Source organism: Hypanus sabinus, chromosome 1, assembly GCF_030144855.1.
Source record: "Hypanus sabinus isolate sHypSab1 chromosome 1, sHypSab1.hap1, whole genome shotgun sequence".
NCBI lineage: Eukaryota > Metazoa > Chordata > Chondrichthyes > Myliobatiformes > Dasyatidae > Hypanus > Hypanus sabinus.
Window position 1 is genome coordinate 201,151,301 of NC_082706.1, and position 14,129 is coordinate 201,165,429.

A 14,129-nucleotide genomic window follows, 5' to 3' on the forward strand; every position below is an offset into this window, starting at 1 on the left:
GTACTGTCTGACCTGCTGAATTCCTCCAGCATTTTGTGTGTGTTGCTTTGGATTTCCAGCATCTGCAGACTTTCCCTTGTTTGTATTCTAATATCCCTTTGTTTTATATTTCTTCCTTTTACTTTGCAGCATAGAGAGGGTTCGATAAAAGTACAGACGGGACAAGTGAAGCTATTGTTGGGAGCGGGCCAGTGGTGAGAGGAAGTCTGTTAGGCTCAAAGGAGGCTTCCACTTGGAAGAGATGTTGCTCTGGGTAAGTTGTCTGGCTAAGTTTCCCTGTTTTCTTACTGTGTCAGGGGTAGTTGGTGTAGTTTAAATAGCCATTGTGAGTTCTTCATTCTGGATGTTGGAGCCCTGGGAGTCCCAGAGCCTCCCAGGGAACTACATGTGTGTGAAATGCATCCAGATAAAGCTCCTTGAAGACTGCATCAGGGAACTGGAACAGCAGATGGCTGACCTTTGGCTTGTATGGGAGAGTGAGGAGATAATCGATCAGAGTTACAGTGAAGTAGAAACCCTAAGGCTGCAGGTGGCGAGTGCCTGGGTGACTGTTAGGAGAAGTAATGGGACGGTAAACAGGTAGTTATCCCAGAGCATACCTGTGGCCATTCCCCTCAATAGTACTATTTTGGATACTATTGTGGGGGATGACGTCCCAAGAGAACGCTACAGAGACCATGTTACTGGCACTGAGCATGGATCTGTGGTGCAGAGGGAAAGAGAATGAAGAGTGGAATGGTAGAGATAGGGGACTCATTAGTGTGGGGAACAGACAGGAGATGCTGTGGACAGGAACAGGACACCCGAATGATATGTTGCCTCCCAGATGCCAGGGTCAGGGATGTCTTGGATCACGTCCACAGCATTTTGGAGAGGGAGGGTGAGCAGCCAGTCGGTACGTATTGGTACCAATGACATAGGAAGGAAAAGCAAAGAGGCCCTGAAGAGAGAATTTAGAGAGCTAGGTAGAAAGCTGAGAAGCAGGACCTCTCAGGTAGTAATTTCTGGATTGCTGCCTGTGCCACATGCCAGTGAGGGTAGAAACAGGATGATTTGGCAGGTAAATGTGTGGCTGAGAAGCTGGTGCAGGGGGCAGGGCTTCAGGCTCTTGGTTCATTGGGATCTCTTCTGGGGGAGGTGTGACCTGCACAAAAGGGATGGGTTGCACCTGAACCCAAGGGGTCCAATATTCTCATGGGCAGATTTGTTCGAGCTGTTGGGGAGGGTTTAAACGAATTTGACAGGGGGGTGGGAACTGGAGTGAAGGGACTCAGGATAAGACGGATGGTAAAAAACAAAGTTAGTGGGCAGCCAGACTTTTAGGAAGGGCAGGCAGATGACGGGACAAAATTGCAGCCAGCAGGGTGAGTATCAGTGCATTACAGATGCAGAATCAAAAATGGTAGCAAATACAGTACTCAGTGTTACATTTCAATACACGGAGTATAAGAAATAAAGTGGATGATCTTGCTGAACTTTTACAGATTGTCAGGTATGATGTCATTGGCCATCAATAAATTGTGGCTGAAGGTGGTTGTAGTTGGGAGCTGAATATCCAAGGTTAAACATTGTATCGGAGGGATAGGAAGGTAGACAGAGGGATAGGTGTAGCTCTGCTGGTAAAGAATGGCATCAAATCATTAGAAAGATGTGACATGGGATTGGAAGATGTTAAGTCCTTATGCGTTGAGTTAAGAAACTGCAAGGGTAAAGGTACCTGGTGTACAAGCCTCCAAACAAAAGACAGGATGAGGACTACAGATTACAACAAGAAATAGGAAAGGCATGTGAAAAAGGGAATGTTATGATAGTCATGGGAGATTTTAAAATGCAGGCAGATCGGGAAAAATCAGGCTGGTAATGGACTTCAAGAGAGTGAGTTTGTTGAATGCCTAAGAGATGGATTTTTAGATCAGTTTGTTGTTGAGCGTACCAAGGGACTGGCTTCATTGGATTGAGTGTCATGTAAGGAACTGCAGGCAAATAGGCAGCTTAAGGGAAAGGAATCCTTAGCAGATAGTGATCACTATATGATTGAGTTCAACTTGAAATTTGATATGGAAAATAGTAAAGTCTGATGTAGCAGTATTTCAGAGGAGGAAAGAGGAGTTGGCCAAAGAAAATTGGAAGGAGATGGTGTCAGGGGTGACTGCAGAGAGACATTGGCTTGAGTTTCTGGGAAAAATGAGGAAGCTGCAGAATAGATGCATTCCAAAAATAAAGAAATGACAAAATAGCAAAATAGTACAACTGTGGCTGACAAGGGAAGTCAAAGTTAAAGTAAAAGCAAAAGAGAGGCTATTCTACAAAGCAAAAGTTAGCAGGAAGATCAAGAATTAGGAAGTTTTTACAAGCCTAAAGAAAGTAGCTAAAAAAAATAATTAGGAGGGAATTTTCAGAAAGATTTTGACAAGGTGCCACACATGAAGCTGTTTACCAAGTTAAGAGCCCATGATATTACAAGAGAGTTACTGGTGTGTTTAGAGCATTGGCTGATTGGTAGGAGACAGTGAATGGGAATAGAAGAATCCTTTTTCGGTTGGCTGCCAGTGACGAGTGATGTTCCTCAGGGGTTGGTGTTGGGACCATTGTTTTTTTATGCTGTAGATAAATTATTCAACCTTTCAAGGCCTTTCACTATGTCAATGATGTCACCCCTCATTCTTCTGAATTCCAGTGAATACAGTCCCAGAGCCATCAGACACTTTTCATATGACGAGACATTCTGGAGTTCCTGGAATTATTTTGATGAACGTCCATTGAATGCTCTTGGACAAAGTGCCAAATATGAGACTGCTTACCAAGTGAAGAGCCCGTGTTATGATGGGAAAGTTACTGGCATGGTTAGAGGATTGCCTTATGGGTAGGAGGCAGCCGGTGGGAATAAAAGCATCTTTTTCTGGTTGGCTGCCAGTGATGAGTGGTGTTCCACAGTGGTTGGTGTTGGGACCATTGCTTTTTATGCTGTATATCAATGATCTAGATGACGAAACAGATGATTTTTTTGCTAAGTTTGCAAATGATACGAAGATTGCTGGAGGAGTAGGTAGTGTTGAGGAAACAGTCTATGGAAGGACTTAGACAGATTAAGAGAATGGTGAAGAAAATGACAATTAAGAACATAAGAAATAGGAGCGGGAGGAGGCCATCCAGCCATTCGAGCCTGCCCCGCCATTCAATAAGATCATGCCTGATTAACTCATTGTTAATTGTTAACTCATTTGTCCATTAACTCAGCTTCATCTACCTGCCTTTTCCCCATAACCCTTAATTCCCTTACTATGTAAAAACCTATCTAACTGTTTCTTAAATATATTTAGTGAAGAAGCCTCAACTGCTTCCCTGGGCAAAAAATTCCACAGATTCACCACTCTCTGGGAAAAACAGTTTCTCCTCATCTCCGTCCTACATCTTCTTCCCTGAACCTCGAGGTAATGTCTCATAGTTCTAGTCTCACCTACCAATGGAAACAACTTTTCTATTTCTATCTTATCTATCCCTTTCAAAATTTTGTATGTTTCTATAAGATCCTCTCTCATTCTTCTGAATTCCAGAGAGTAGAGTTCCAGGTGACTCAATCTCACCTCATTGGTTAACCCCTTCATCCCTGGATTCAACCTGGTGAACCTCCTCTGCAATGCCTCCAGCCAGTATATCCTTCCTCAAGTATGGGGACCAGAACTGTACACAGTACTCCAGGTGCGGTCTCACCAGTACCCTGTATAGTTGCAGCATGACCTCCCTGCTCTTGAATTCAATCCATCTAGCAATGAAGGCCAACATTCCGTTTGCCCTCTGAATGACCTGTTGTACCTGCAAGCCAACTTCTTCCGATTCGTGCACAAGCACGTCCTAGTCCCTCTGCACAACAGCATGCTGCAATCTTTCACCATTTAAATAATAATCTGCTCTTCTATTATTCCTTCCAAAGTGGCTGGTCTCACATTTACCAGTGTTGTATTCCACCTGCCAGACCTTAGCCCACTCACTTAACCTATCTATAATCCTCTGCAGACCCTCCACATCCTCTGTACAATTTGCTTTTCCACTCAGTTTAGTGTCATCAGCAAATTTTGCTACGCTACACTCAGTCCCCTCTTCAAAATCATCAATGTAAATGGTAAACAGCTGCAGGCCCAGCACACCCCTGCGGCACCCCACTCACCACTGACTGCCAACCGGAGAAACATTCATTTACACCAACTCTCTGCCTTCTATCGGTTAATAAAATACAATGTTGGAAAATGCATGGTCATGCACTTTGGTAGAAGAAATAAATATTTTCCAAAGAGGGAGAAAATCCAAATATCTGAGATGCAAAGGGTATTAGGAGTCCTTGTACAGAACATCCTAAAGGTTAACTTGCAGGTAGAGTCAGTGGAAAGGAAGGCAAAGTGAATGTTAGCATTCATTTCAAGGTCTAGAATATAAGACCAGGAATGCAATGCTGTGGCTTTATAAGACACTGGTGAAGCCTCACCTTGAGTATTGTGAACAGTTTTGGTCTCCTCATCTAAGTAAATATGTGCTAGTATTGGGAAAAGCTCAAATGAGGTTCACCAAAATGATTCTAGGAATGAATGTGTTATCATATGAGGAATGCTTGGTGGTTCTGGGCCTGTACTCACTGGAATTTATAAGAATAAGAGGACGTCTCATTGAAACCTTTCAAATGTTGAAAGGCTTAGAAAGAGTAGGAGTGGAAAGGATACTGATGACGGTGGTGGAGGAGGATACGATAGGGTCTTTTAAGAGAATCCTGGATAGCTACATGGGGCTTAGAAAAATAAAGGGCTATGGGTAATCCTGGGTAGCTTCTAAGCTAAGTACATGATTGGCACAGCACCGTAGACTGAAGGGCCTGTATCGTGCTATAGGTTTTCAATGTTTCTATCTTTCTATGTTTCCTGTGGTGGGGGAGTCTAGGACAAGAGGGCACAGCCTCAGGATAGAGGGGTGTCCATTTAAAACAGAAATGTAGAAACATAGAAACTACTTAGGGTTATCCATAGCCCACTATTTTTCTAAGCTCCATGTACCTATCCAGGAGTCTCTTAAAAGGTCCTATCATATCCACCTCCACCACTGTCTCTGTACCTACTTCCAAGCACCTTAAAACTGTGTCCTCTCATTTCAGCCCTGGGAAAAAGCCTCTGACTATCCACACGATCAATGCCTCTCATCATCTTATACACCTCTATCATGTCACCTCTCATCCTGCATTGCTCAAGGAGAAAAGGCTGAGTTCACTCAACCTATTCTCATAAGGCATGCGCCCCAATCCAGGCAACATCCTTGTAAATCTCCTCTGCTCTCTTTCTATGGTTTCCATGTCCTTCCTGTAGTGAGGCGACCAAAACTGAGCACAGTACTCCAAGTGGAGTCTGAATAGGGTCCTATATAGCTGCAACATTATCTCTCAGCTTCTGAACTAAATCCCACGATTGATGAAGGCCAATGTGCTGTATGCTTTCTCGACCACAGGGTCAACCTGCGCAGCAGCTTTGAGTGTCCTATGAACTCAGAACCCAAGATCCCTCTGATCCTCCACACTGTCAAGAGTCTTACCATTAATACCATATTCTGCCATCATATTTGACCTAACAAAATGAACCACCTCATACTTATCTGGGTTGAACTCCATCTGCCACTTCTTAGCCCAGCTTTGCATCCTATCAATGTCCTGCTGTAACCTCTGACAGCCCTCCACACTATCCACAACACCCCCAAACTTTGAGTCATCAGCAAATTTATTAACTCATCCCTCCACTTCCTCATCCAGGTCATTTATAAAAATCACGAAGAGTAAGATCCCTGAGGTACACCACTGGTCACCAAACTCCATGCAGAATATGATATGTCTACAACCAAAAGCCAATTCTGGATCCACAAAACAATGTCCCCTTGGATCCCATGTCTTATTACTTTCTTGCATGGGGTACCTTGTCAAATGCTCTGCTGAAATCTATATACACAACATCTACAGCTCTGCCTTCATCAATGTGTTTAGTCACATCCTTAAAAAATCCAATCAGGCCCATAAGGCATGACCTGCCCTTGACAAAGCCATGCTGACTATTCCTAATCATATTATGTCTCTCCAAATGTTCATATATCCTGCCTCTCAGGATCTTCTCCATCAACTTACCAACCACTGAAGTAAGACACACTTGTCTATAATTTCCTGGGCTATCTCTACTTCCTTTCTTGAATAAGGGAACAACATCCACAATCCTCTAATCCTCCGGAACCTCTTCAGTCCTCATTGATGATGCAAAATCATCACCAGAGGCTCAGCAATCTCCTCCATCACCTCCCACAGTAGCCTGGGATACATACATCTGGTCCCAGTGACTTATCCAATGATGCTTTTGAAAGCTTCAGCACATCCTCTTTCTTAATATCTAATGCTCAAGCTTTTCAGTTCACTGCAAGTCATCCCTACAATCGCCAAGATCCTTTTCCGTAGTGAATACTGAAGCAAAGTATTAATTAAGTACCTCTGCTATCTCCTCCAGTTCCATACACATTTTTCAACTGTCACACCTGACAGGCCCTATTTTCTCACATTTTATCCTCTTGCTTTTCACATACTTGGAGAATACCTTGGGGTTTTCTTTAATTCTGTCCATCAAGGCCTTCTCATGGCCTCTTCTAACTCTCCTAATTTCATCCTTAAGCTCCTTCCTGCCGGCTTTATAATTTTCTAGATATCTATCATTACCTAGTTTTTTGGACCTTTCATAAGAACATAGAACATAGAACATAGAATAGTACAGCACATTACAGGCCCTTCGGCCCACAATGTTGTGCCAACCCTCAAACCCTGCCTCACATATAACCTTCCACCTTAAATTCCTCCATATACCTGTCTAGTAGTCTCTTAAACTTCACTAGTGTATCTGCCTCCATCACTGACTCAGGCAGTGCATTCCATGCACCAACCACTCTCTGAGTGAAAAACCTTCCTCTAATATCCCCCTTGAACTTCCCTCCCCTTATCTTAAAGCCATGTCCTCTTGTACTGAGCAGTGATGCCCTGGGGAAGAGATGCTGGCTGTCCACTCTGTCTATTCCTCCTAATATCTTGTACACCTCTATCATGTCTCCTCTCATCCTCCTTCTCTCCAAAGAGTAAAGCCCTAACTCCCTTATTCTCTGATCATAATTCATACTCTCTAAACCAGGCAGCATCCTGGTAAATCTCCTCTGTACCCTTTCCAATGCTTCCACATCCTTCCTATAGTGAGGAAACCAGAACTGGACACAATACTCCAAGTGTGGTCTAACTAGAGTTTTATAGAGCTGCATCATTACATCATGTCTCTTAAACTCTATCCCTCGACTTATGAAAGCTAACACTCCATAAGCTACCTGTGAAGCAACTTTCAGGGATCTGTGGACATGTACCCCCAGATCCCTCTGCTCCTCCACACTATCAGGTATCCTGCCATTTACTTTGTACTCTGCCTTGGATTTTGTCCTTCCAAACCTCACACTTCTCCGAGTTGAACTCCATCTGCCACTGCTCAGCCCACTTCTGCATCCTATCAATGTCTCTTTGCAATCTTTGACAATCCTCTACACTATCTACAACACCACCAACCTTTGTGTCATTTGCAAACTTGCCAACCCACCCTTCTACCCCCAACTCCAGGTCGTTAATAAAAATCACAAAAAGTAGAGGTCCCAGAACAGATCCTTGTGTGACACTACTAGTCACAACCCTCCAATCTGATTGTACTCCCTCCAGCACAACCCTCTGCCTTCAGCAGGCAAGCCAATTCTGAATCCACTTGGCCAAACTTCCCTGGATCCCATGCCTTCTGACTTTCTGAATAAGCCTATCGTGTGGAACCTTGTCAAATGCCTTACGAAAATCCATGTAGATCACATCCACTACACTACCCTCATCTATATGCCTGGTCACCTCCTCAAAGAACTCTATCAGGCTTGTTAGGCACAATCTGCCCTTCACAAAGCCATGTTGACTGTCCCTGATCAGACCATGATTCTCTAAATGCCCATAGATCCTATCTCTAAGAATCTTTTCCAACAGCTTTCCCACCACAGATGTAAGGCTCACTAGTCTATAATTACCTGGACTATCCCTACTACCTTTTTTGAACAAGGGGACAACATTCGCCTCCCTCCAGTCCTCCGGTACCATTCCCGTGGACAACGAGGACATGAAGATCCTAGCCAGAGGCTCAGCAATCTCTTCCCTCGCCTCGTGGAGCAGCCTGGGGAATATTCTGTCAGGCCCCGGGGACTTATCCGTCCTAATGTATTTTAACAACTCCAACACCTCCTCTCCCTTAATATCAACATGCTCCAGAACATCAACCTCACTCATATTGTCCTCACCGTCATCAAGTTCCCTCTCATTGGTGAATACCGAAGAGAAGTATTCATTGAGGACCTCACTCACTTCCACAGCCTCCAGGCACATCTTCCCACTTTTATCTCTAATCGGTCCTACCTTCACTCCTGTCATCCTTTTGTTCTTCACATAATTGAAGAGTGCCTTGGGGTTTTCCTTTACCCTACTCGCCAAGGCCTTCTCATGACCCCTTCTTGCATTTCTCAGCCCCTTCTTAAGCTCCTTTCTTGCTACCCTATATTCCTCAATAGACCCATCTGATCCTTGCTTCCTAAACCTCATGTATGCTGCTGCCTTCCACCTGACTAGATTTTCCACTTCACTTGTCACCCATGGTTCCTTCACCCTACCATTCTTTATCTTCCTCACTAGGACATATTTATCCTTAGCATCCTGCAAGATATCCCTAACCATCGACCACATGTCCATAGTACATTTCTCTGCAAAAACATCATCCTGATTCACACCCGCAAGTTCTAGCCTTATAGCCTCATAATTTGCCCTTCCCCAATTAAAAAAATTCCTGTCCGCTCTGATTCTATCCTTTTCCATGATAATGCTAAAACTCAGGGAGCGGTGGTCACTGTCCCCCAGATGCTCACCCACTGACAGATCTGTGACCTGACCCAGTTCATTACCTAATACCAGATCTAGTATGGCATTCCCCCTAGTCGGCCTGTCAACATACTGTGACAGGAATCCATCCTGGACACACTTAACAAACTCTGCCCCATCTAAACCCTTGGAACTAATCAAATGCCAATCAATATTAGGGAAGTTAAAGTCACCCATGATAACAACCCTGTTATTTTTGCACCTTTCCAAAATCTGCCTCCCGATCTGCTCCTCGGTATCTCTGCTGCTATCAGGGGGCCTAAAGAATACCCCCAGTAGAGTAACTGCTCCCTTCCTGTTCCTGACCTCCACTCATACTGTCTCAAAAAAGGATCCTGCTACATTACCCACCCTTTCTACAGCTGTAATAGTATCCCTGACCAGTAATGCCACCCCTCCTCCCCTTCCCCCCCCCCCATCACTTTTAAAGCACTAAAATCCAGGAATATTGAGAATCCATTCCTGCCCTGGTGCCAGCCAAGTCTCCGTAATGGCCACTACATCATAATTCCATGTATGTATCCAAGCTCTCAGTTCATCACTTTGTTCCTGATGCTTCTTGCATTGAAATACACACACTTTAGCCCTTCTACCTTACTACCTTTATACCCTTTATTCTGCTGCTCTTTCCTCAAATCCTCTTTATATGTTAGATCTGACTTTACTCCATGCACTTCTTTCACTGCTCTATCGCTCCGGGTCCCATCCCTGTTGCAAATTAGTTTAAACCCTCCTGAACCATGCTAGCAAACCTACCAGCAAGGATATTGCTCCCCCTCGAGTTCAGGTGCAACCCATCCAATCTGTACAGGTCCCACCTGCCCCAGAAGAGATCCCAATGATCAAAAAATCTAAAACCCTGCCCCCTGCACCAACTCCTCAGCTACGCATTCAACTGCCATCTCCTCCAATTCTTACCATCACTATCATGTAGCACTGGCAGCAATCCTGAGAACACCACCCTTGAGGTCCTGTTCTTCAGCCTTCTGCCTAGTTCCCAAAACTCACACTTCAGGACCTCATCCCTCTTCCTGCCTATGTCGTTGGTCCCAACATGTATCACGACTTCTGGTTGCTTTCCCTCTCGTACCAGGATGTCATGCACCCAGTCAGAGACATCCCGGACCCTGGCACCCGGGAGGCAACAAACCATGCGGGTGTCCTTCTCACATCCACAAAATCTCCTGTCTGCTCCCCTGACTATAGAGTCTCCAATGACGACAGCACTCCTCGTCTCCGTCCTATTTTTCTGTACCACAGGGTCAGACTCAGTGCCAGAGGCCCTGTCACCGTTGCTCACATCTGGTCAGTCGTCCTCACCAACAGCATTCAGGACGGTAAACTTATTATTCAGGAGAATGGCTACAGGGGTGCTCTGCACTACCTGTCTACTCTCCTTCACTTTCCCCCCTCGGACTGTCACCCAACGACCTGCTTCCAGCAGCCTAGGTGTGACTACCTTCCTATAGCTCTCATCTATGACTGCCTCATTCTCCCTTATGAGTCAAAGGTCATCCAGCTGCTGCTCCAGATTCCTCACACGGTCTTCCAGATCACCCAGCCGCAAGCACTTTGTTGCCAAGTTTGCAGATGATACAAAGATTGTTAGTGTTGAGAAAACAGGTAGGATGCAGAAGGACTTGGACAGATTAGGAGAATGGACAAGAAATTGGAAAATGAAATATAATGTTGGAAAATGCATTGTCATGCATTTTGGTAGTAGAAATAAATGTGTGGACTATTTTCTAAATGGGGAGAAAATCCAAAAATAAGATGGAAATTTGGAAGTCCTTGTGCAGAACATCTTAAAGGTTAACTTGCAGGTTGAATCAGTGGTGAGGAAGGCAAATACAATGATAGTATTCATTTCAAGAGGTCTAGAATACAAGAGCAGGGATGTGATGCTGAGGCTTTATAAGGCACTGGTGTGGCCTCACCTTGAGTATTGTGAACAGTTTTGGGCTCCTTTTCTTTGAAGAGATGTGTTGACATTGGAGAGGGTCCAGGGGAGGTTTACAAGGCTGATTCCAGGAAGAAAAGGGTTATCATACGAGGAACATTTGATGGCTCTGGGTCTGTACTCACTGGAATTTAGAGTAATGAGTGAGGATCTCATTGAAAGCTTTAGAATATTGAAAGGCCTAGACAGAATAGATGTGAAAAGGACATTTCCCATGGTGGGAGAGTCTAGGACGAGAGAGAACAGCCTCAGGATAGAGGGGCATCCATTTCTTTAGTCAGAGGGTGGTGAATTTGTGGAATTTGTGCCATGGGCACCTGCGATGATAGGTTCTTGATTGGACATGGCATCAAAGGTTATGGGGAGAAGGCTGGGGAATGGGGTTGAGGAGGAGAGGATTAAAAGGATCAGGCATGATTGAATGATGCAGCAGACTCATTGGGCCAAATGACCTACTTTTGCTCCTACGTCTTATGGTCTAAGATTCAGGGAAGTAGATTTAGGATGGAGATGATGAGGAACAGATTTTCCTACGGAGTGGTGAGTCTGAGGAGTTCTCTGCACCATGAGGCAGTGGAGGCTAACTCAGTAATTATATTTAAAACAAGGTTGGACAGATTTTTGCATAGAAGGGGAATTAAGGGTTATGGGGAAAAGGCAGATAGGTGGAAATGAGTCCAAGGCAAGTTCAGCCACGACCTTACTGAATGGTGGGGCAGGCTCGATGGGCCAGATGGCCTACTCCTGCTCCTATTTCTTATGTTCTTACATTGTTATGTCATGTAAACAGTTCATGAAAGTACTTCTTCTGCTTCTTTGAAATATGTTTCTACTACTAAACTACATACAACTTAGCCCTGTAATTTATATGTTGATGGTGTGTTTTTGGACTGACTGCGTGATCTAACATTTTGCTGCCTCTAGGGGAATTCGGCGAGATTGAGAGCGGAGTATTTGGCCTAAAGTGAGAGTGCAAACCCATGATTGGATCCATTTCTCCTTACCAACGTAACTGTCGAGCAAGTTTAAAATTAACGAAGATGAGAGAAGAAGGCAGGCAGATGTTTACTGCCCTCTGCCTGACTTTGACTGGTCTTCCTCTCCCTCGCTGCTGCTGGAGGAAGGTGCAGGAGTCTTCCTCACATTGCAAGCTGAAGAAGACCCATTTTGGAGGACACTGTGGTTCACGTTACGTACATTTTTGGTTTCTAGTTATATCTTTTTTTTTGCTTTTTTATGCTATTTGATTGGGGTGTTTTGGTGCGGGCAGGGTCACTTTGGCTCTGCGGCCTTTGGTCAATGAATGATACGGACTAAACTGAGTTGAACTGAGCTGAACACTCCTAGATCGTTCCAAGGACTCTGCAGTTTGATGTTCAATATTGAGTGTGTTATTCGCTTGATTTTTTGCATGATTTGTTCATTTTTCCATGCGTTGGGCATTGGTGTTTCAGTGTTTCATGGCTGATTGTGAGAGGCCGAATCTCAGGGTTGTACACTGTATACATACTTCGATCATAAGTGTTCTTTGAATTATGAATCTTTAGAATCTTTGTATATTAAACCTGATTCTGATTCTGAACCATACCATTGAGCCTACAGGGTGAACTAGGTCAAGGTGTAGAGGCTTACAGGACAGCATTCAAACAAAGCACGGAACAATTGACAGTACTCTGCTGACTTTATAGTAATGAAGATTGATTACTAGTGCTGCTGCGTGAATAAAGTTACCAGAGAGATGCAGCTGGTAGATATGAAGCAGTCTCTTTATTCTATAAAAAGGAGACAGAGCAGGTGTCGTATTGAGGCCCTTTTGGATGAAGAGGCCTGTTTGACCCAACATTACATGACATTTCATATGCTAAAGATCAAAGGACAATTCTATATTTACAATGTACGGTATCTACATGCTTCCTTTGAATTATATTTAATGCTCTCTCCTCCTTCTTTGCACCCACACTACAGACACCCAAGTGAATGTCTAGTTTTCCAATTAACTGCAGTTCATGGCTCTTGGGAACCCAATGACTGCATGTTAAATTTAATCTACACTCCATATTCAGATCTGAAGCTTGGTGGCTGAGGTTAGCTGTTGAAGTTAATAGTTAATATTTCGCTCTATGTCCTAGCAGCCAAAAAACCTAACAACTACCACTGTGAGGCACTGGAAAATTTGATTAATACAAGAAACCTCTGCTAAGCTATCATTCAATTCCTTTATGCCTTTATCTTTTAACATCTCCAAATCTATTACCAGACCTGTAAACTGCAGCAATCATTTTATCATGATTTGAATAAAGATACTTTTTTAAATTAATAACAATATAAAATCTATCCTGCTATGATATTGCAAGTATAACAATAAATCAAGCTTTTTTTAAAATTGTTAATGCTTTCAGCCTATTTCAGGTACACATTGTATACAAAGATATAATCACCAAAAGCATTTCAAAGATTCAAAGTACATTTATCATCAAAGTATGTGTACAGTACACAAAAATGATATTCGTCTTCCCCACAGGCAGCCACGAAACAAAGAAAACCATGGGTCCCGTTCAAATAAAAACAGTACACAAAGAACAAATGCCACAAATGGCACTAAATGAGTCAAAAACACAGAATATAGAGCATTTCACAATAAGGTTATATAAATATGCTTGATTCAAAGGGTTATAGCAACAATGGCAGACTTTGTCAAGCACTTACAAAAGAAAGCCAGTTTAAATGAAATAACCCTCATAGTACTTACCATACAGGTGCAGAAGCAAAAAGAAATCATGTTTGTGCACTAACTGAACTGTAAAATGCAATTTCACTGTACATGGGAAGTATTTTAATAGTTTCTCTCTTTATATTTACACAAGTTGAATTCATGCCAATTCTTTTGATGAAAAATATCAGAAGTTGTCAATTAATCTTAGATTTGCATTTCTTTGGTCGTTTGAAATCTAGGCTGGGCACCAGGAACACAATAAACACAACATGGCTTCCACCTCATTTAAAATGTCAAAAAATTAGAAATAGAAACTAAAAATTAACCTATTGCCAATTCAGCAACTTAGAATATAAGTCTTAAACTCAAGAGAACCTACAGATGCTGGAAATCCAGAGCAACATGCACAAAATGTCAGAGGAACTCAGCAGGCCGGGTAGCATCTATGGAGAGGAATA

The 14,129-nt window shown here is 43.3% G+C and overlaps 1 protein-coding gene across 1 annotated transcript in view; it reads right to left on the minus strand.

Annotated features, from left to right (window-relative positions):
• LOC132385082 (tumor necrosis factor receptor superfamily member 11B-like) overlaps nucleotides 1-13,742 on the minus strand; it is a 62,405-nt gene extending 48,663 nt beyond the window's left edge. Inside the window, exon 1 of the mRNA XM_059956844.1 lies at nucleotides 13,708-13,742. Coding sequence (XP_059812827.1) covers nucleotides 13,708-13,737 — 30 coding nt within the window. The 5' untranslated portion in view covers nucleotides 13,738-13,742. The remainder of the gene's footprint in view (nucleotides 1-13,707) is intronic.
• Nucleotides 13,743-14,129: the final 387 nt, after the last annotated feature.